Source organism: Nomascus leucogenys, chromosome 19, assembly GCF_006542625.1.
Source record: "Nomascus leucogenys isolate Asia chromosome 19, Asia_NLE_v1, whole genome shotgun sequence".
NCBI lineage: Eukaryota > Metazoa > Chordata > Mammalia > Primates > Hylobatidae > Nomascus > Nomascus leucogenys.
In genome coordinates this window covers 38486085-38507011 of record NC_044399.1, presented here as the reverse complement: position 1 = coordinate 38507011, position 20927 = coordinate 38486085, and the positions used below count along the sequence as shown (strand labels likewise).

Genomic DNA, 20927 nt, shown 5'->3' with positions numbered 1-20927 from the left:
TTTGCTCTCATCACTTTTATTCAACTATTCATTGGAGGTCTTAGACAGTGTAATAAGTCAAGAAAAATAAATAAAAGGCCTAAATGTTGGAAAGGAAGACATAAAACTTTTTATTTATAGATTAATAAGATTAGAGAATCCTCAAGAATCTAGAAAAAAGCTACTAGAATTAATAAATGGATTTAGCAAGGCTGCAAAAAAAGTCAATATAAAAAATGCAAGTGTATTTCCATATACCAGCAATGAACTACTAGAAAATAAAATTTAAAAACCAATGCCAGCCTGGTGTGATGGCTCACACCTATAAACCCAGCACTTTGGGAGGCTGCAGCTGGAAGATCAACGGAGCCCAGGAGTTCGAGATCAGCCTGGGTAACATAGCAACGGAGACCTCATATCTATAAAGACAAACAAACAAACAAAAAAGAATCCACAGCTCATGGAACTTAAAATATTTATTGGATGTAAATTACAGCTCAATAAAGTTGATTTTAAAAATAAAAAATTTTGCATTGAAAATTTTTAAAATGAATTCCTAGTTGTGTCCTTGTACTAGCAACTGTGAAGAGACTTGCACAGACCCAGTCTCAGGTTGTGCACATGTGCTCTTTATTTGGAAATGATGGCCTACGCAGGTAAACAGAGGTAAAATGTCTGACCAAATAGAAGAAACTCATTGCTCCCAGATTTGATTTTTATTACTAGACTACTGCTTAAAATCTGAACATATCAACAACAGGTTTTGAAGGCAGGCGACAAGAGTAAAGTCACAGGGATACTCAATGGAGAGATTTAATGAGGCCATGAGAATCTCATATAGGGCAGTAGGAAAGTCATTAAATGCTCTCCTATCTGCTATCTTGAAAGGATTCCTGAAAGGGCAAGACCGAAGGCTTTAGCAAGAGAGGATACGCACACTCTGGCAACCCGGAGTTCTGAGGTTACAGTAGGCATTTCCCAGTCCAGGAGAGTAAAATTAAACAGAAATATTGTGTAATGGATGGATCCATTGTAGGCATGTATCCTAAAGAAATACTGGGCCAAGCATGGTGGCTCATGCCTATAATCCCAACACTTAGGAAGGCCAAGGCTGGAGGATTGCCTGAGCCCAGGAGTTCAAGGCCAGCCTGGACAACACAGTGAGACTCTGTCTCTACAAAAAAATTTAAAAAACTACCCAGGTGGGCCCAGTGTCATGGCTTATGCCTGTAATCCCAGCACTTTGGGAGGCCGAGGTGGGCAGATCACAAGGTCAGGAGATCGAGACCATCCTGGCTAACACAGTGAAACACTGTCTCTACTAAACATACAAAAAATTAGCCAGACATGGTGGCATGCACCTGTAGTCCCAGCTACTCAGGAGGCTGAGGCAGGAGAATCGCTTGAACCCAGGAGGTGGAGGTTTCAGTGAGCCGAGATTGTTCCACTGCACTCCAGGCTGGGCAACAGAGTGAGACTCCCTCTCAAAAAGAAAAAATTACCCAGGTGTGGTGGCATGTGCCCAAAGTCCCAGCTGCTCAGGAGGCTGGGGCTGGAGGATTACTTGAGCCCAGGAAGTTGAGACTCTAGTGAGCAAGGATAGTGCCACTGCACCTCAGCCTGGGCCACAGAGCCAGAGCTGTCTCTTAAAAAAAAAAAAAAAAAAAAAAAAAAAAGGAGAAATGAGAAAGGATTTAATGAAGTAAGGCACAGAGTCACATCTGTTTTGGAGCAGATCCTATCAGTTCCCCACCCATATGACCTAGCACTTACCATGTCTGTGTATGTCAACTGACTTCCAACTGATAGCACAAGCATCTCCTTGACTGAAGGCTTTTTCTGGCCACCAGAGCCCTCTCTGCCCAGATGCACGGCAGGCCAAAAGTCCCTGAGTCAATGTGCCTCTGAAGTAGCCCTCGATCAATGGCAGATGGAAGTCAGTGGATAAATACTCCAGCTCTCTTTAGGTAGAAGCGTTGGACAGTTGTGTACTACATTGGCTCCCAGTTTCCCCATGGAGTCGAGCTCCAGTTTTACATACAGTGATGACTTGCTTGAAAAAACACCCTTTATTGGCTTCCTTCCCTTCCCTGTCTCACTTCCCCATTACCCTATTTTCTGGGATCACCTCCCACATAAAGTAATTACACTTAAATCCTGTCTCAAGGTCACCTTTCAAATTCAGCATTATGAAAGAACAAAGCACATTAATAAATAGATTATGAAAAGATCCTTATAACATATTGTTAAGTGAAAAAGCATCTTATAGAACTATATGTATAGTATAATAGCATGTATTTTGAAAGCACAAAAAATAGAACCATACTTTTTTTTTTTTCTTGAGACAGAGTCTTGCTCTGTCACCCAGGCTGGAGTGCAGTGGCACGATCTCAGCTCACTGCAACCTCTGCCTCCTGGGTTCAAGTGATTCTCGTGCCTCAGCCTCCCAAGTAGCTGGGACTACGGGTGTGTGCCACCACACCCAGTTAATTTTTGTATTTTTTGTAGAGACAGGGTTTCACCATGTTGACCAGGCTGGTATAGAATTCCCGAGCTCCAGCAATCTGCCCACCTCAGCCTCCCAAAGTGCTGGGATTACAGGTGCGAGCCACAGCACCCAGCTGAGAACCATACATTTTAAAATGTGTATGTGTGTGTGCAAATGCCAAGAATCTTTTCATGAATTACTTGTGATTTTATTTTATTTTATTTATTTTGAGACAGGGTCTTGCTCTGTCACACAGGCTGGAGGGCAGTGGTGCAATCACAGCTCACTGCAGCCTTGACCTCCTGGGCTCAAGCTATTCTCTTGCCTCAGCCTCCAGAGTAGCTGAGACTACAGGTGCCCACCACCACACCCAGCTAATTTTGTTTTTATTATTATTTGTAGAGACAAGGTTTTGCCATGTTGCCTAGGCCGGTCTCAAACTCCTGGGCTCAAGCAATCCTCCTGTCCCGAAGTACTGGGATTACAAGCATGAGCCACCTCACTCGGCCTCCTCGTGTTTCTAAAAGTAAATTTAAAATGCTTTATAATGGATGGAAGAGCTCAGTTTACGTCAGCTTAAACCAACACTGGGCACTGGGGACGCCTAGCAAAATAGGAGCCCAGTCTCTGCCCTTGGGGAGCTTGTAGGGCATTAAAGGCAACAGATGAGTAAACATCTGCAAGGCCAGGTGACAAGTACCATGACAGACAAAAGCAGAGGGACTGCAGTAACCCAGAGGTGGGGCCTGGCCAGCCATGTGCAGAAAAATTTCATTCCTCTCCTACCTGCCCTGCAGTCTTAGGTACACTTCAACCCAAATCACTAGAGCTCAGTCAACAGAGCTGAAGGTATAACGATTAAGAATTAAGCAAATCAGGTACTTACCACCCAGTCAGAATACAGTTTTAATGGAAGGTAATGACATCCCTGGAGGAATGTGCTGGAGCAGGAATTTATCAGTGTTTCTAGCACCCCAGGAATTTCTAGTGGACAATTACATTGACACATTGCGCCTAACTTTTCAGATCTCTCACCAGCCTCCGGACCTCCCACCCCTACCCCATGCTCTGAGACCAGCCCACCGAGCAACCTTCTGCTGAGGATTTAGCTTTCCATGGAGGCTTGCTAGGGGAAGAAAGTGTATTTGAGGAGGCAAGTGTTAAAACCCAGCTGTCACTGGAAGGCAATCAATTGGCTGGTTTCTTGCCTCTGGGACCTTATTGTGAGGCCCCTTAGCCCAGTGGTTCCCAACTTTGCTGCATATTAGAATCTACTGGGGAGCTTTAAAAGATCCTCATGCCTAGGTCACACCTCATACCTACTAAGTTGTGTGTGTGTGTGGGGGGGGTGACCAGGCAGTGGTGTGCTAAAGCTGGCTCCTACGTGGCTCTGGAGAACCTATTGTGCACATCTCTTCCCAATTCTGTCTTCAATGATGTCATACTAGTAGCTTGAAATTAACCATGGCTGGGCACGGTGGCTCACACCTGTAATCTCAGCACTTTGGGAGGCCAAGGCGGGTGGATCACCTGAGGTCAGGAGTTTGAGACCAGGCTGGCCAACAGGGTGAAACCCCGTCTCTACTTTAAAAAAAAAAAAATTGGCCGGGCGTGGTGGCACATACCTGTAATCCCAGCTACTAGGGAGGCTGAGGCAGGAGAATTGCTTGAACCTGAGAGGCAGAGGTTGCAGTGAGCCGAGATCACGCCATTGCACTCCAGCCTAGGCAACAGAGCGAGACTCTGTCTCAAAAAAAATAAAGAAAGAAAGAAAGAAAAGAAATTAACCATGATAGAAGTTTTTATGCCATGGATATCGGCTATAAATCAGGGCTTTCTTTTCTTTCTAAACAGCCAATTCTTAAAATATTTACCAGCATACCACTGAAACCAGGCATCAGTATTTTTTTAATATCCTCAGGTGACTCCAATGTGCAGCATGGTCTGGAAACCACCACTGTCTTAGTCTTTCCCAAATAATGCTTACTGTGGTCTTAGATAATTTGGTTTCCCCTGCTAACCCTAGCAATAACTATTTAAGGCTGTGGCTCTCTAACCTGGGACCACTGTCTCCGTGGACTTTCAGTGAGGACAAGCTTTATTCTGCCCTGGAGGCTGAGCTCTGTAACGTGGTGTATTGGGGTGGATAGGTGGTAATTTTGTGTATGGTTCATTGCTGACCCTTTGATGAAAAGTATCTTGTTGTATTTGGATTCTAAGCTGAAAATAGATCCACAGAATATTGTCTACATAACATTATGAAACATTCCTCATTTTACTGCTGTGTCTAATGCATGTGAGTTATACTTTCATTTATTAAGGCTTAAGAAGTCAAAGTAATAAAGGGTACCTACAAATGTTAAGCATAACAATTGTGTAATCTATTTTAAAACTTTCTTTTTTACTAACTTTAAGATAAAATGTTCACCACTCATCTGGGAAGAAGGAAGTTTGGGACATTGTCTGACTCACATGGCCAAGGACATGGGTCAGGGCTGAGGTTTGGTCCTGGGGTTTGGAGCTGGGATAAATAACCCATCCAGGGACTGAAAAATGGAGAGGGGTAAGATGAGGCCAACATCCTGAGATACATGCAAAGGGAATTCTCCTGGGGAGCCTGTGTTGTTAGGATGGGAAGAGGCCCAGCTGTAGGGGAAGAAGGACCAGGTGGTACATGAACTTAGATTTGTCTGGCCTCACCCAGTCCCCAGCTTGTTGCCATGTCCTGTCTCCATCTTAGTTGCTATTGGCTCCCTGACTGATGCTTCCACTGTCTTGTCTGGCTTCTCTTGTTATACCTTCTGGTAGCTGATCCTGAACATGCACGTTGTCCTTCAGCAATACCAAATGCCTATGAGGTTTGTAGCCTTGCTCCCACTCTCTCTTATCAAGCCTCCACCTTCGCTTTGGCATTGATGACTTTATACCCTGTCACAAGACTGATGGAGGGCCTGTAGGGGCTCAGAAAAATGGATGAAGGAAGACAGGAGAAGCATTTTACAATTTACTAAGATTTAAGTATCACATCTCATCTCCCCAACCAACTCCCCAAACACAAGAGCACTGGAAATAGAGATACCAGGAAAATAATGACAAGTAAGCAATGCACAGAAGTGAGGAAAGAGGCCAGGTGTTGTGGCTCATGGTTGTCATCCCAAGACTTTGGAAGGCTGAGGCAGGAGGATTGCTTCAGCACAGAAGTTTGAGAATAGCCTGGGCTGTTTCTCTAAAAAGAAAAAAAGTGAGGAAGGGAACCACCTATCCCAAGTGGCTACTCTGTGTCAGGCATTGTGCTAGATATTTCATATAGTAATATACGACCTTAGTTAATTTTCTCAATATTACCTTCTACTGCAAAATATGTGTTATTATACCCATTGTACGGATGAGGAAACAAGTTCAAGTGTCAAGTGCCCAAGGTCAGACAGTGAGAAAGTTTCTCACAGCATCACATAAATGATAAGATTATATAAATAAGAGTGCATGTTTCAAATAAATATTGCAGACATTGAATGTCTAAATTCTTCAGGGGAGAGAGAGATCCAGAGGGACTTGTATCAGGAAAAATGCTTCACGAAAGATCTGAGGCTACAGCCCGGTGCAGTGGCTCACGCCTGTAATCCTGGCACTTTAGGAGGCTGAGGCAGGCAGATTCTAACGAGCAACAAGGAAAAACCCCAACTCTACAAAATACAAAAAAATTAGTCAGCTGTGGTGGCACATGCCTGTAGTCCCAGCTACTGGAGGCTGAGGTGAGAGGATCACCTGAGCCCAGAGAGGTCCAGGTTCTCAAAAAAAAAAAAAAAAACAAAAAAAGACGACAAAGAAGAAGATCTGAGGCTCTAAGAGCAAAGCCTTAAAAGTGAGTAGAACTTAGGTAGAAGAGGTAGAAAGATAAGCCAGGCCCGAAGCATGGAGACAGAGAATGAACGGAGTGTGACCCAGAGGAATGTGTGTGTGAAAAGGTCAGAGGTGATCCTATTGCCTTCTGCTAACAGTTTTGGGTAAGAAATGTTAAAAAAAAGCATCATGCACCCAGTGAGGGAGGCCCCTGGCTGTCAGGCTTCAAAGGGTAAGAATTCTCCACCTGTCCTTCCTGGTACTCCATAGCATCACTTCTTTGCCCCTTCCCTCCAGCTGTGGGTTACAGTGGGAAGTGGGCCAGCCCCAGCTTCGTCACTCACTAGATGTGTGAGATTTGGTAAGGTACCTGGCCTTCCCGAGTCTGTTTCTTCATTTGCAAAATGGGACATATTGATGATTGATCACATGAGGTAACAGGTGTTGAGCACCCAGCACTGTTGAATGTGAGTTGCTCCTTTTGTAGTCCTTTAATCTTCCTGGGCCTGGCCCAAGTTCTGCAAAGTCTCTGCAGACAACTCATGGGGTGAGCCACTTCTTGGAAGAAATGGAAGATCACCTCCCACTTCCTGCACATTATATTCCTGCTTATGCATTCTGATGTCCTGCTTGCTTTTTTAGGCTCTAAGTGCTATCCTGCTGACTCACTTCCGACTTCTCGTTCATCATGCTCAGCTCCTGAAAATGGAACAAAATGGAAAAGGCCGGAAATTGTACTGTCTGGTGATGTGTTTAAGGGGCCAGCCACTCCACATGGATGGAATGCTGGGGACATGAACTGAGTGGTGCCCAAAATGATTTCTCCACTGGACACTTGGGACACTTTGCCTTGGATTGTAATACCTGTACTAATAATAACCATCCCACTTACTGCTAGCAAGCCCCAGGCTATGTGCTTTCCATGGATTGTCTCATTGAATTATCACAACTGCATATGTCAGGGAACCTCTCTATTTTACAGACAAGGAAATTTTTCACACTAAGATAAGTCAAGGAACTTGCCCAAGGTCATATAGCTGGTAAGGGACAGATTAAGGATTCAAACCCATGATCTAGATTTGTGCTGTTTAATATGGTAGCTACTAGCCACATGTGGCTAGTGAATTTTGTTTTCTTTTTTTTTCTTTTTTTTTTTTTTTTAGATAGGGTCTCACTCTGCTGCTCAGGCTAAAGTGCAGTGGCATGATCATGGCTCACTGCAGCCTCGAACTCCCTGGCTTCAGGTGATCCTCCCACTTCAGCCTTTTGAGTTGCAGGGACTACAGGCACATGCCAACATGCCTGGCTAATTTTTTTCTTTTTTTAACAGAGATGGGGTTTCACTATATCGCCCAGGCTGGTCTTGAACTTCTGGGCTCAAGCGATCCTCCCACCTTGGCCTCCCAAATTGCTGGGATTACAGGTGTGAGCCATCACACCCGGCCTCTTTTAACTTTTTAGTGTGACTACTAGAACACAAAATTTTATATGCGGCTCTCATATTTCTCTAGGACAGCACTGATCTAAACCATGAACATTATTATTTTGTTTTATTATACTTTAAGTTTTAGGGTACATGTGCACAATGTGCAGGTTAGTTACATACGTATACATGTGCCATGTTGGTGTGCTGCACCCAGGAACTCGTCATTTAACATTAGGTATATCTCCAAATGCTATCCCTCCCCCTTCCCCCCACCCCACAACAGGCCCCAGTGTGTGATGTTCCCCTTCCTGTGTCCATGTGTTCTCATTGTTCAATTCCCACCTATGAGTGAGAACATGTGGTGTTTGGTTTTTTGTCCTTGAGATAGTTTGCTGAGAATGATGGTTTTCCAGCTTCATCCATGTCCCTAGAAAGGACATGAACTCATCCTTTTTTATGGCTGCATAGTATTCCATGGTGTATATGTGCCACGTTTTCTTAATCCAGTCGATCATTGTTGGACATTTGGGTTGGTTCCAAGTCTTTGCTATTGTGAATAGTGCTGCAATAAACATACATGTGCATGTGTCTTTATAGCAGCATGATTTATAATCCTTTGGGTATATACCCAGTAATGGGATTGCTGGGTCAAATGGTATTTCTAGTTCTAGATCCCTGAGGAATCGCCACACTGACTTCCACAATGGTTGAACTAGTTTACAGTCCCACCAACAGTGTAAAAGTGTTCCTATTTCTCCACATCCTCTCCAGCACCTGTTGTTTCCTGACTTTTTAATGATCGCCATTCTAACTGGTGTGAGATGCTATCTCGTTGTGGTTTTGATTTGCGTTTCTCTGATGGCCAGTGATGACGAGCATTTTTTCATGTGTCTTTTGGCTGCATAAATGTCTTCTTTTGAGAAGTGTCTGTTCATATCCTTCGCCCACTTTTTGATGGGGTTGTTTGTTTTTTTCTTGTAAATTTGTTGGAGTTCATTGTAGATTCTGGATATTAGCCCTTTGTCAGATGAGTAGATTGCAAAAATTTTCTCCCATTCTGTACGTTGCCTATTCACTCTGATAGCAGTTTCTTTTGCTGTGCAGAAGCTCTTTAGTTTAATTAGATCCCATTTGTCAATGTTGGCTTTTGTTGCCATTGCTTTTGGTGTTTTAGACATGAAGTCCAAAACCTCCTTAAGCTGATAGGCAACTTCAGCGAAGTCTCAGGATACAAAATCAATGTGCAAAAATCACAAGCATTCTTATACACCAATAACAAACAGAGAGCCAAATCATGAGTGAACTCCCATTCACAAATTGCTTCAAAGAGAATAAAATACCTAGGAATCCAACTTACAAGGGACATGAAGGACCTCTTCAAGGAGAACTACAAACCACTGCTCAATGAAATAAAAGAGGATACAAACAAATGGAAGAACATTCCATGCTCACGGGTAGGAAGAATCAATATCGTGAAAATGGTCATACTGCCCAAGGTAATTTATAGATTCAATGCCATCCCCATCAAGCTACCAATGACTTTCTTCACAGAATTGGAAAAAACTGTAAAGTTCATATGGAACCAAAAAAGAGCCCACATTGCCACGTCAATCCTAAGCCAAAAGAACAAAGCTGGAGGCATCATGCTACCTGACGTCAAACTGTACTACAAGGCTATAGTAACCAAAACAGCATGGTACTGGTACCAAAACAGAGATATAGACCAATGGAACAGAACAGAGCCCTCAGAAATAATGCCGCATATCTACAACTATCTGATCTTTGACAAACCTGACAAAAACAAGAAATGGGGAAACAATTCCCTATTTAATAAATGGTGCTGGGAAAACTGGCTAGCCATATGTAGAAAGCTGAAACTGGATCCCTCCCTTACACCTTATACAAAAATTAATTCAAGATGGATTAAAGACTTAAATGTTAGACCTAAAACCATAAAAAACCTAGAAGAAAACCTAGTCAATACCATTCAGGACATAGGCATGGGCAAGGACTTCATGTCTAAAACCATGAACGTTATTAAATGATCATCAGACCAATGATTTTCCAATGTTTTTGATAAATTTTTGAGCACAACTCCTCAATTTGTGTATTCTTATTTATTCATAAATGCTATACATTGGCACTACTCTGTAATATTATGTACATTATAAAACATTGACAAAATGGATATTTTTAAAAGATGAAATAAAAAAAATGAAACAGAAGTTGTACTAATTTCTTCCAGGAGCCTAGTGGGTCACTTTGTGCACCCCCCACCATGGTGTGCACACACCATTTTGGAAATTCTTGCACCAGAGAGACTTAGAGCTCCTGGGGGCAGAGACTTTAATACAGATGATCCCTGACTTATGATGGTTTGACTTATGATTTTTCTAGTTTACCATGATTTGAAAGTGATGCCCATTCAGTAGAAAGTGTACTTTGAGTCCCCTTTCAAGCACTCTGCTTTTGTTTTCTTTTTTTTTTTTTGAGAGAGTCTCACTCTGTCGCCCAGGCTGAAGTGCAGTGACGTGATCTTGGCTCACTGCAAGCTCCACGTCCTGGGTTCACACCATTCTCCTGCCTCAGCTTCCCAGGCCGGCTAATTTTTTCTATTTTTAGTAGAGACGAGGTTTCACCACGTTAGCCAGGATGATCTCTGTCTCCTGACCTCGTGATCTGCCTGCCTCAGCCTCCCAAAGTACTGGGATTACAGGCGTGAGCCACCGCACCTGGCCTCAACCATTCAGCTTTTCATTTTCACTACAGTATTCAATAAATTATGAGATATTCAACATTTTATTATAAAATAGACTGTGCTAGATGATCTTGCAGAACTGTAGGCTAATGTCAGCGTTCTGAGCATGTTAAGGTAGGTTAGGCTACGATGTTCAGTAGGTTAGGGTATTAAATGCATTTTCAACGTACGATGGGCTTATTGGGACACAAACTCATCATGAGTCCAGGAGCATCTGTACATCTATCTCCTCTCCCCCACAGTTGAAGTTAGCACCATGCCTAGATATAACTGGTGCTCAATACATGTTTGTGGAAGGAATAAATAACTCTTAATGTACAATTGTTTTCTCATGGATTAGATTTATTTATTTATTTCACGTGTATCAGGCACTTTCTATGTGTTATTATAGTACTATACTAAGCGCTGAAAAAGAAAGTTTACAAAGACTAAGCTCCTTTACTCTAGGCCTGTGCTTCTTAAGCTCTAGCGTTTGTAAGAATGACCTGGAGAGCTTGTTAAACAGATTCCTCCTCTCCTCCTCCAATTCTTATTCAGTAGCTCTGAAGTGAAACCAGATAATTTGCTGAACATCTAAGAAGCTTTTAGGAAACTACACTTTGGAGGAGAGTGCTGTGCATTGGAAAACTGGAAACATCTCAAATATTACGTGAGGGTGAGAGTTGAAGAGAATTTATATTGCATTTTCACTATTTGCCAAGCACGTTTAAATACATCATCTCATTTAACCCTCATATCGGCCTCATGAGTCATGTATTATTATTTCAGTTGAGGCAACTGAGATTGAGAAACGTTAGTTAAGCTGCCTAAACTATAGAGTAAGTAAACGGCAGAGCTTGGGTTTGTACCCACTTCTGCACTCAGTAATTCAGGCAAATCTGTAGCAAGTGTCTTCTTTTTTTTCAGGCACTGTCCTAAGTAACTGGGCATACAACATTGAGTGAGACAGACAAGCTCTCTGTCCCTGGTCAAACTCAACAAGCACTTAAAATATAGATATGAGGGAGGCAGTGTCATGGAGATATACAACAGAAACATATACTCTAGAACAGAGTTAGAACTTTCCAGGAAAAAAAGTAAAATTTACATGAAGACCTGAGGGATGAATTAGAGCAGTGAAGGATGGGCGGGAAATGTTTGGGGCTGAAGATATACATGAAGGCTGGAAAGTATTCAAGGAGCTGCAGGAAATTCAGAATGTCTGAAGTGTGGAGAGTGGAGGGGAGAGATAAGACCCTTTAAGTAGGTAGGCAGGAACCAGATCATGCCAGGCTATTTAGGGGTACAGGCAGCCTTTTTTTTTTTTTTTTTTTTTTTTTTTTTTTTTGACAGGATCTCACTGTCACCCAGGCTGGAGTGCACTGGTGGGATCTCAGCTCACTGCAGCCTCTACCTCCCTGGCTCAAGCTATCCTCCCACCTCAGCCTCTTCAGTAGCTGGGTCTAGAGACATGTATACCACGAATTTTTGTATTTTTTGTAGACACAGGGTTTTGCCACATTGCCCAGACTGATCTCCTGAGCTCAAGGGATCCACCTACCTCGGCCTCACAAAGTGCTGGGATTACAGGTGTGAGCCACTGCCCCTGGTCTCAGATTTGTATTTTTAAAAATGTACTATGCCTCAGAGGGGGATGGATCAAAGGAGAGCTAGCTTGCAGGCAGGGAAATGGTTAAAGATGTTAGTGGTGTAAATTTGGGTAAATGCTGTGTGACTGGGAAGTAGCAGAAGTGAGGGGGATTTAAAATTGTTTAAGACTTGATGATTCAGCCTGGGCAACATGGCAAAACTCCATCTCTACAAAAAAATACAAAAATTAGCCAGGTGTGGTGGCATATGCCTGTAGTCCCAGCTACTTGGGAGGCTGAGGTGGGAGAATCACCTGAGCCCAAGAGGTGGAGGCTGCAGTGGGCTGTGATCATGCCACTGCACTCCAGCCTGGGCAACAGAGACCATGTCTCAAAAAAAAAAAAAAAAAAAAAACCAGACTTGACGACTGGTTGATTGGAAGGGACAATGTGGACAGGCAAAGGAGGGATGGAAGATGACCTCCAAGTTTTTGAGTAAACTGTGCAGTTTCAGTAGGGATAAGGTTCTGTAAGCTTATTATTTCACATTTTAAAAGAAGGGTAAATTCAGATAAATGAAGTGATGTAAAGGAAAGATGCTATTTTAGTAAGATTTCAATGACAGAAACTTACTTGATAGAAAATATGGGAGAGGCTGGAGGTGGTGGCTCACGCCTGTAATCTCAGCACTTTGGGAGGCCAAGGTGGGAGGTGGGAGGATCTCTTGAGCCTAGGAATTTGAGACCAACCTGGACAACATATTGAGACCCTGTTTCTAAAAAATTAAAGAATCAGCCGGGCATGGTGATGCACATCTGTAATCCCAGCTACTTGGGAAGCTGAGGTGAGAAGATTGCTTGAGCCAGGAGTTGGAGGCTGCAATGAGCTAGGACGGTGCCACTGCAGTCTAGCCTGGGTGACAGAATGTGACCCTGTTAAGAAAGAAAGATGGAAGAAAATTATTACTTTTGTGGTGAAGTTTACTTTTTTTGTTTTAATTTGCACCAACAGCTTTATCATTTGTCGACAGTGGATTTCTGAATGCCGGAGATTCCTCCTCTTTTTGCCAAGATCAGGATTAACTATGGAGAGGACCAGCCGTAGACTATGAACTGTCAGTCAACTGAGTTTCTTTTGTGACTGTCTTCTTGTTGAGTGACCTTGGACCTTGAGTTTCTGAAGCTCAACATTCCCTTTTTCTTCCCCTATTTTTTCCCCCACACTTTACATCTTAAGTGGGATATTAGACATCTCGGATCAGTGGACCAGTGATGATTTGGACTCCGCCTTCTTCGTCTAGGTCCCGCCCACTTTAGGACCCCACCCCTTCCCTAAGCCCCGCCCCTTGAAGAGGTTGTCTCGATATGACAGCAAATTCTCCACAATCCTGTCCTATAGGAGATTTAAAGGGTGGGACTTACATCAATCTTTTTTTTCCATTTGTTTTTTCCAGTGTCTATCTGGCTCAGGTTCCATCCCACTTCATTTTCAACCCAAGGATTGGTTACTCTGTTCTTTGTCTCTGGCTCATGATTGGTTCTTTCATTCCGCCCCTCTCTTCCAGCTTTTGCAGGCGGGATTAGCACGCAGCTTCCTGCTCCTGCCAAAAAAAAAATAAATAAATAATAAAAGAAGAAAAAGAAAAGAGGAGAGAGGCGAAAGAAAATGTCACAAAGATCTTTGCTTTTTAATTGGCTTCAAGCCTTGTCGGGCAAGCCAAACTCTGCCTTTGATTGGTCTTTCTATCTGCCCATCCTGGATCGGGGGCGGGATTTCCCCAGAAGACCCACACCTTGTTGCCACTGGCCGAACAGTGCGCCTGTCTGAAGCTCCTGGCCCAGGATTGGAGGCGGTAGCGGACAGGTGGGCGTGGATTGGCTAGGGCAGCCGGTCCGTGCAAGGCGGGGGCGGGGCCTCGGCGGCTGGTTGCGCGTGTCCGACGCTGGCTCCGCTCTATCCGGCTTTGCTAGGGGAGGTGAGTCCGGCCGCGGCGGCACCGGCGGCTGAGGAGGCTGCGGCTGAGGAGAAAGCGGCCGCGGCGGCTGAGGAGAAAGCGGCCGCGGGGACGGAAGCCGGGTGGGGGGGAGGGGGGGAGACGGAGCAGCCTTGAGCCCTGCGGGGCCGTCGCGCGGGGGACCCACCCGCTCTCCCCCCCAACCCTCTTCAGCAGAAGCAGCCGGCGGCGGGGGCAGGAGTCAGCCCGCTTCCGACCGTACCCGGCCCGCCTCCCGGGGCTCCTATTCTTTGGCCCCGGGACCCTAACCTTCTCCCGGGGCGGTTCCCTCTGTCTGGGCGTCTGAGCGCTGCCCACATCTTTCATTCCTCCCTGCACCTCCTTCCCTTCACTTTTGCCCCGGCTATCTCTCTCTTCTCTGTCCTGCTGTCGCCTCCTCTCCTCACTCCAGCCTCCTTCCCTGGCTCATTCTGCCCAGGAAAGTTTAGAACCCCCGCCCCCCCCTCCCCAATCAGGTCAACCTGACTAGGAGTAGGGGGAGATGTAGGAAGGCCTGAGAGTTCGAGGGGGGGGGAAGCTGGAAGCTGGTTTCCCAGAAAATTTCCCCCCATCTTCTCCATTTAGGGTGGTGGGAATTTTTTTTAATCCTGTTTTTGAGGAGGTGGTAGGTGTTTAGAAAAGGATGTGGGAATGGAAGGGGTAGATGAGTCAACCCTCTTTCGAGATTCCAGGGGTGGTGTGTTACCTGATCCTTTTCGTGTGTGGAGTTCAGGGGGTCGGGAGGTTTGGCCTTTATTCCCACATTCAAAGTTGGAACCTCCCCCAAATTAAGAATGGAGTTTTAGTACCCACTTGTGGCAGGAATCCTGGGGGGAAGGGGTCCTTTTTTCCTTTTTCTTTTCTTTTTTCCCTTTTTTTTCCTTTTGGCAACCCACACCCTTCCACACACGCTCACCCCAAAATTAAACACCAAGATCCTCTAACTTGTTTGGATTGACTGATGAAGACATAAAGCCAGTTACGCTCTATGTTTTTTGAGGTGGAGTGAGTGGTTTTTCTTCATTTTTAAATGGCCAAATGACAGCTTGACCCAGTTTGCTTTCCAATCAAAGAGCATTTATTTTGAATGTCTCTTTGTGGCGCAAGAGCCAACGCAAAAATGATGGCGGCTTACAATGGCGGTACATCTGCAGCAGCAGCAGGTCACCACCACCACCATCACCACCACCTTCCACACCTCCCTCCTCCTCACCTGCACCACCACCACCACCCTCAACACCATCTTCATCCGGGGTCGGCTGCCGCTGTACACCCTGTACAGCAGCACACCTCTTCGGCAGCTGCGGCAGCCGCAGCAGCGGCTGCAGCTGCAGCCATGTTAAACCCTGGGCAACAACAGCCATATTTCCCATCACCGGCACCGGGGCAGGCTCCTGGACCAGCTGCAGCAGCCCCAGCTCAGGTACAGGCTGCCGCAGCTGCTACAGTTAAGGCGCACCATCATCAGCACTCGCATCATCCGCAACAGCAGCTGGATATTGAGCCGGATAGACCTATTGGATATGGAGCCTTTGGTGTTGTCTGGTGAGTATCCAAAGAAAAACACAACCTCTCATGGTTTCTTCTGATGGTTGTCATTGGGTGAGTCCATCCTTCATGGTTTTCTCCATGTTGACCAAGGTGCAGCAAGCTTCTCAACCCAACTGTAGGAAGCCACCCTCACTTATGTGGTAAAGAGGCCTAATGCATTGGCTGTCTAGGCTCATGGCAAGTTTGGGTGGAGCACCTTCTCATGAGCAGCACACATAAGTTTGCTGTCTACCAAACTTGTCTATTAGAACCTAAGCAAGCCACTGAACACAGGATCAGTAGATGAATGTATGGAATACTAATTCCTACAAAGACTTTGGTCATCTCGTGTGTTTGATTCAGTGGCCCAGTGGCATTAAATGTTAGCACCTGATCCAGACTGAATTCCTTTATAATACTCTTGTCATTAGGATATACTTTGCATAACTACTTTCCTATCCTTTCTGTCTTTTCACTTACTTTGTGATCTTGATCTCCAGAAGAAAGATAGGATCCATAGTTGAACCAGTTAAGATCATTGCTTGAGAGGTTTATTTTAAACCATAAAGCTACAGTTGAGAAGTATGTAGCTGTAGCCTTTTGATAAGAATGCATTAAATATAGCATCACACACGAGTACCACAAATGAGGTTAGTAGACTAGCTATGCAGTGGCCCACATTCAGTGTAATGTTTTAGTGTCATTTAGTGCTTCTTAAGTTGCTGTTATCTGTTGGTCAGTTGCTGTAGTAGGAAATAATACTTTTTTTAACAAATGACCCTACCTTTGCTAGTGCTAGGATATTTGCAAAAGCCTAAGGGCTTCTTAAATATAACATTTTGGTCTATTTGGTCTAACCTTAGAAAGATTAGTAGTTTATAATAAAATATGTTTGTTCCTATCAAAACTAGAATGAACTGGGTTTTCTCCCAAGGACTAATGATTCCACTTTGGATAGATGAATTGTATTTTCAGTGCATTCAAAAATTGTTACTCTAGAAAAGTGCCCATTACCACAGGAAAATGAACTCTTTGGAACTAGCCTGGTAAATATCTCCTTTCATCATTGTTTTTGAGGCTAAAATTGATGGGTGCATTGTTTATGCATTTTAACTGGCCATGTTATTTATATTTCAGATTTGATAATCTAGGCTACTAAGTGATCTCATCCATTTTTTTTAAAAAAACTAGTAGAGTCCAGTGTTTTCTCAGCTAGTCCCCAAGGAAGTTTCTGCTGCAGCATGGTCCTTTCTTCAAGGTGTGTGGGATTCAAGGTGGAAAAGAGTATAGCTGGTAATGGTGCCTCGGTCATTTTGCTCAGGGACCTGCCTGTTCCTGCCTTCCTCTTTTCCCTTCCACTGACTATCTCAGAGATTTAACTGTGAACTTCTTATCCTTGCCTAACTCTTGAGGATTCCAAGCTTTGGTTGGGGGATGGAGCAGACAGGAAAACGGTTGTTCCTTGGTTTAAATTTTGTCATTGATTTACTGATAACTTTTAGCACTTGTTTGGATCTTCTTAGATCTGGATGCTTACTTTCTTTTTTAGTGCCTTACATACAATGCTAAAAACTAGGGATACTGAAAGGGAAATGGGTTGCAGCATTCTTGAATATATTCAAAAGGCATTTTTCACTTACATTTCTCTCAAAAAGTGATGTGACTTGTAAGCAGTCTTGACTTCAAGTTGGTGGCAAGGGAAGATTTTTTTATTTTATTTATTTATTTATTTTTTTAAGGAAGGGGGCAATAAAGAACTGGAGTGCTGAAACATCTCACACAGCAAACGTTCTGCTAGTGGGTACTATGAATCTCTGATATCTGAAAGCCCAAATATATTTGATTTGAATCCATTCTAGAGTTCTTTAATTGATTGACTGCTCTACCACCTATGGAATTTGTCTCATGTACTTAAAGTACACCTCTGTGCACCATCTTATTTCGGGTTTGTCTTGTGTCACTGACTACATTCGTAAGCCCCTTGAGGGTAAGGATTGTCTACTGTAGTAATCCTTTTCTCCTCAGCGCCTAGCACAGTGCTTTGGCATCTTTGCTGCTTGGTTAATTGATCTAGTCAGGTCCTTCTTTGTTTTGGCTTAAACAACAGAAAATTATTTCTCACAGTTCTGGAGGCTAGAAATCCAAGATCAAGGTACAGGTTTGGTTTCTTTTGAGGCCCCTCTGCTTGGCTTGTGGATGGCCGCCCTCTTTCTGTGGTCTCACATGATTCGGGTCTTTGTTTTTTTAACCAAGTTTTTCTAGTTAACTGCATTGAGTGTTTTCATCAGCTGTTGCAGGTGAAATACAATTTGGTATGAAAAAGGAAAGAGTTCCAGGTGTATGTTTTAGTATGCAAATACTTTTCTATTTTTATATTTACATGTCAATGACTTGCTGTCTGAATTGCTTATTATATTTGAAATTTAACTGTTTTATGACCTAAGTAAGACTGTTTAGAGATTTGAACACCAAACTACAGGGAATTGCACTAATATTCTGAAACCCAAGGTAAAGATATTAGTGAGGTTTTTTTACTTTTTAACTGAAACAGAATATATCTTTTTAATTTAGGAAGCACCTTCTGAATTGGAAACAACGTTTTTCTAAAATGATTATAATGGAACATAAAAATATTCTCCCAGTGATACATCATTTGATTCAAACCGCCATGTAACTAACTACCTGGGTATTATAAGATTCACTTAGTTCAAACATATATTCATTTAATGCACTTTGCAAGTATTCTTCTGGAATATCATATGACAAGAAACTGTATTTGCCCCCAGTTCCTTGGGGACATACACCCAGGGGTACTAACTGATGGCTAAAAAGGTGGCATGCAATTTTGAGAGATTGTTGTTTCTCCATGTAGACAAGGAGAGATATTTGTAGAAGTGATGCAGCATTTTACCAGATTTATCACTGAACAATTTAGTCTAGCTGACTTGATTTATCTTTCTGTTGAATTTAACTGGTGGAATAACTTATCAGTATTGGACAGTTGTGTAAAAGTAGTGAATTACTCATTAGCTTGCTGGTAAAGATGGTGGTGTGACAGTTCAATTAAGGTTTCATTAACAACTGTCTGCTGTATTTTATCTCAAAGTAAGAGTTCCAGTTTACCTGGTAATGTGATTGTGGGATAGCCTGAGATAACATTTGTTGCCACTGATAGAATGTTGTTTATGGGTTATCAAGATATCATATATAATTTGACCTTCTTTTTGAGACATTACAGCCTCCAAACACCCACATGGACATTTTCATAATGCAAAAACAAAACACAAAGCAACCCACAAATAGTAACTTCAGTCATTTGGTGAGTTATATAAATCTACCTTTTTGTCTGCAGTTCACATTTGCCAGAGGAAAATGCTGTGGTTAAAGATGTAATAGCTTTGGGACAAAGAGTTTCAGGGGCTCATAATTTTGAGAGATGGAGGAAGTTGACTACATGAGAGTGGTTTGAGGATCGCTATGCCTAGACCGTTTTTGACATTGGCAACTTAACATATCAGAGATGGAATTAATGGCACATATTGCCACCTTGGTAAAAGTGAGTCTGGGAAAAGCCTTTTTTATAAAATTAGCATTTTGGTTTGTGACTTGCCTGATTAATTAAAACATCAAAAATCCTGGGATTCACTTGCTCTGTTGCCTTTGTGTACTCCAAGTAATGTTGGAGGTCTTTGAATTTTATTATTCTAATAACTTCAGCAGGTTACTTTTATCTGTCTTTCAAAAGTGTAGTGATAGTTACTTACCAGCTGTGTGATCTCGATAAATTATTTGACCTCTCTGTTCCTCATCTATAAAATGGGGATAATAATAGTACTTATCTCAGGATTGATGTGAAGATTAAGTGAGGTAATTCTTGTAAACCAATGATTACACTGTCTAGCACACAGTAAGCATCAATAAATGTTAGTTGTTTTTATTGTAGTTATTGTTGGTAGAAAAATCAAGCTGTTGTATTAATGTGCACGGAAGTGTCTTCATAGATTGTCAGATTTATCAGGTGAAATCAGCATGCAGACTATTTTTGGAGGCATGACTCTAAATAACGTAGCGCGTCCCCTCAGTTGTACTGTATGTCAGGGAGATTTGAAAATGGTTGAATTTAAAGCCAAGGGGAAAATACTCTGTGCTGTCCTGTCAACTAATTAAAAACAAATAAAAATAATACACATTTGTATGAACTTTGTAGGTGTTTTAGTCAGATCATCTGCACTGTTTTAGAAAGTATTATGGATTTATATACTGGGAGGTAATTAATTTTTTCTTTTCAGAATGTAACAAATGAAAGACATCCTTATTGTCGAGGTTCCGCTTTAGTAGAGATTCACTTTGCTTATGTTTGGATGAAAAAGTGTGAATTGCTAAAGATCCCGGTGAGGTGGGAAAAATATAGTGATGTAACAAAAAAATTATTCAGTATAAGCCGTTGTGCATGGTAGAGATTGTCTGGCTTGCTCATCTTGTGAACATGAGAGGCATCTTTTTTTCTTATGTTTTCTCTGGTCCTGTTACTCCACGTAACAAACTAATTTGGAAAAATGGAGAATGCTTTTGGGATATGTTTGGGGAAAATCCTAGAGTAAGTTGCATCAGAAAGAGTAGTATACTAAAGGGTATTTTGTTATTAACTGTGTTTTACAGGTTAAGAATCTGTAGTACTGAGAAGTTTCTCCACTATCAGCCGAGATTAACAGCCACAGCTGGATTCTTTGGGGGCTCTGCTTTGTGAAAAGAGCTTTGAAGAAGCAGAGCCTGCACCATAAAAAGGAAACGGTTGCTCTTCTAGACATAACAAAGCATCCGTATGAAACTAGAAATGTGGAAATCTGTATTGTTAATTTTAAGTACAAACGAACTTACTTTTGGAAATTACAGGTTCATGATCATAAAGTAGATAAAGCATAGAGTAGAGAATAAAAGTAACAATCTGATGATTCTGCACCCACTTCTTGGTGGTTGAAACTCCATAGCCTATAACATTGCAAGTCATTTTGTACTTAGACTCCTGAAAAGATTATCCAAATTATGTTCAAAAAACCACAGCACAAAAAATAAACTTGTTTTATTCTTGGGGAAAAATTTCATGTTATACTGTCAAATATTAATTTAGAAAAAAAGAGTTTTTTTTAAAGGCATTTCAGAAACATTGCCCTTTCAAACAAGCTAAAACAATATCCCTCAACATTAAATGCCATCTTTTTAGCCATCAGTACCACTGGGCGTGTGTCCTAAAAGAGAAACGGGGGCAGATGTAGTTCCCTTTCGTATGCTATACCAGAACAAAAAGTTTGTAAAATGCGTAAGTGCATTAACTGAATATATGTTTG

The 20927-nt window shown here is 42.6% G+C and overlaps 1 protein-coding gene across 2 annotated transcripts in view; it reads left to right on the top strand.

The window, feature by feature from the left end:
• The first annotated feature begins 14098 nt into the window (after window positions 1-14098).
• NLK (nemo like kinase) overlaps window positions 14099-20927 on the top strand; it is a 158847-nt gene continuing 152018 nt past the window's right edge. The window contains exon 1 of one of the 2 annotated variants that reach the window (XM_030799556.1): window positions 14099-15597. In XM_030799556.1, coding sequence (XP_030655416.1) covers window positions 15140-15597 — 458 coding nt within the window. In that variant the 5' untranslated portion in view covers window positions 14099-15139. The remainder of the gene's footprint in view (window positions 15598-20927) is intronic. The other variant, XM_003277096.3, reaches the window with a different exon arrangement.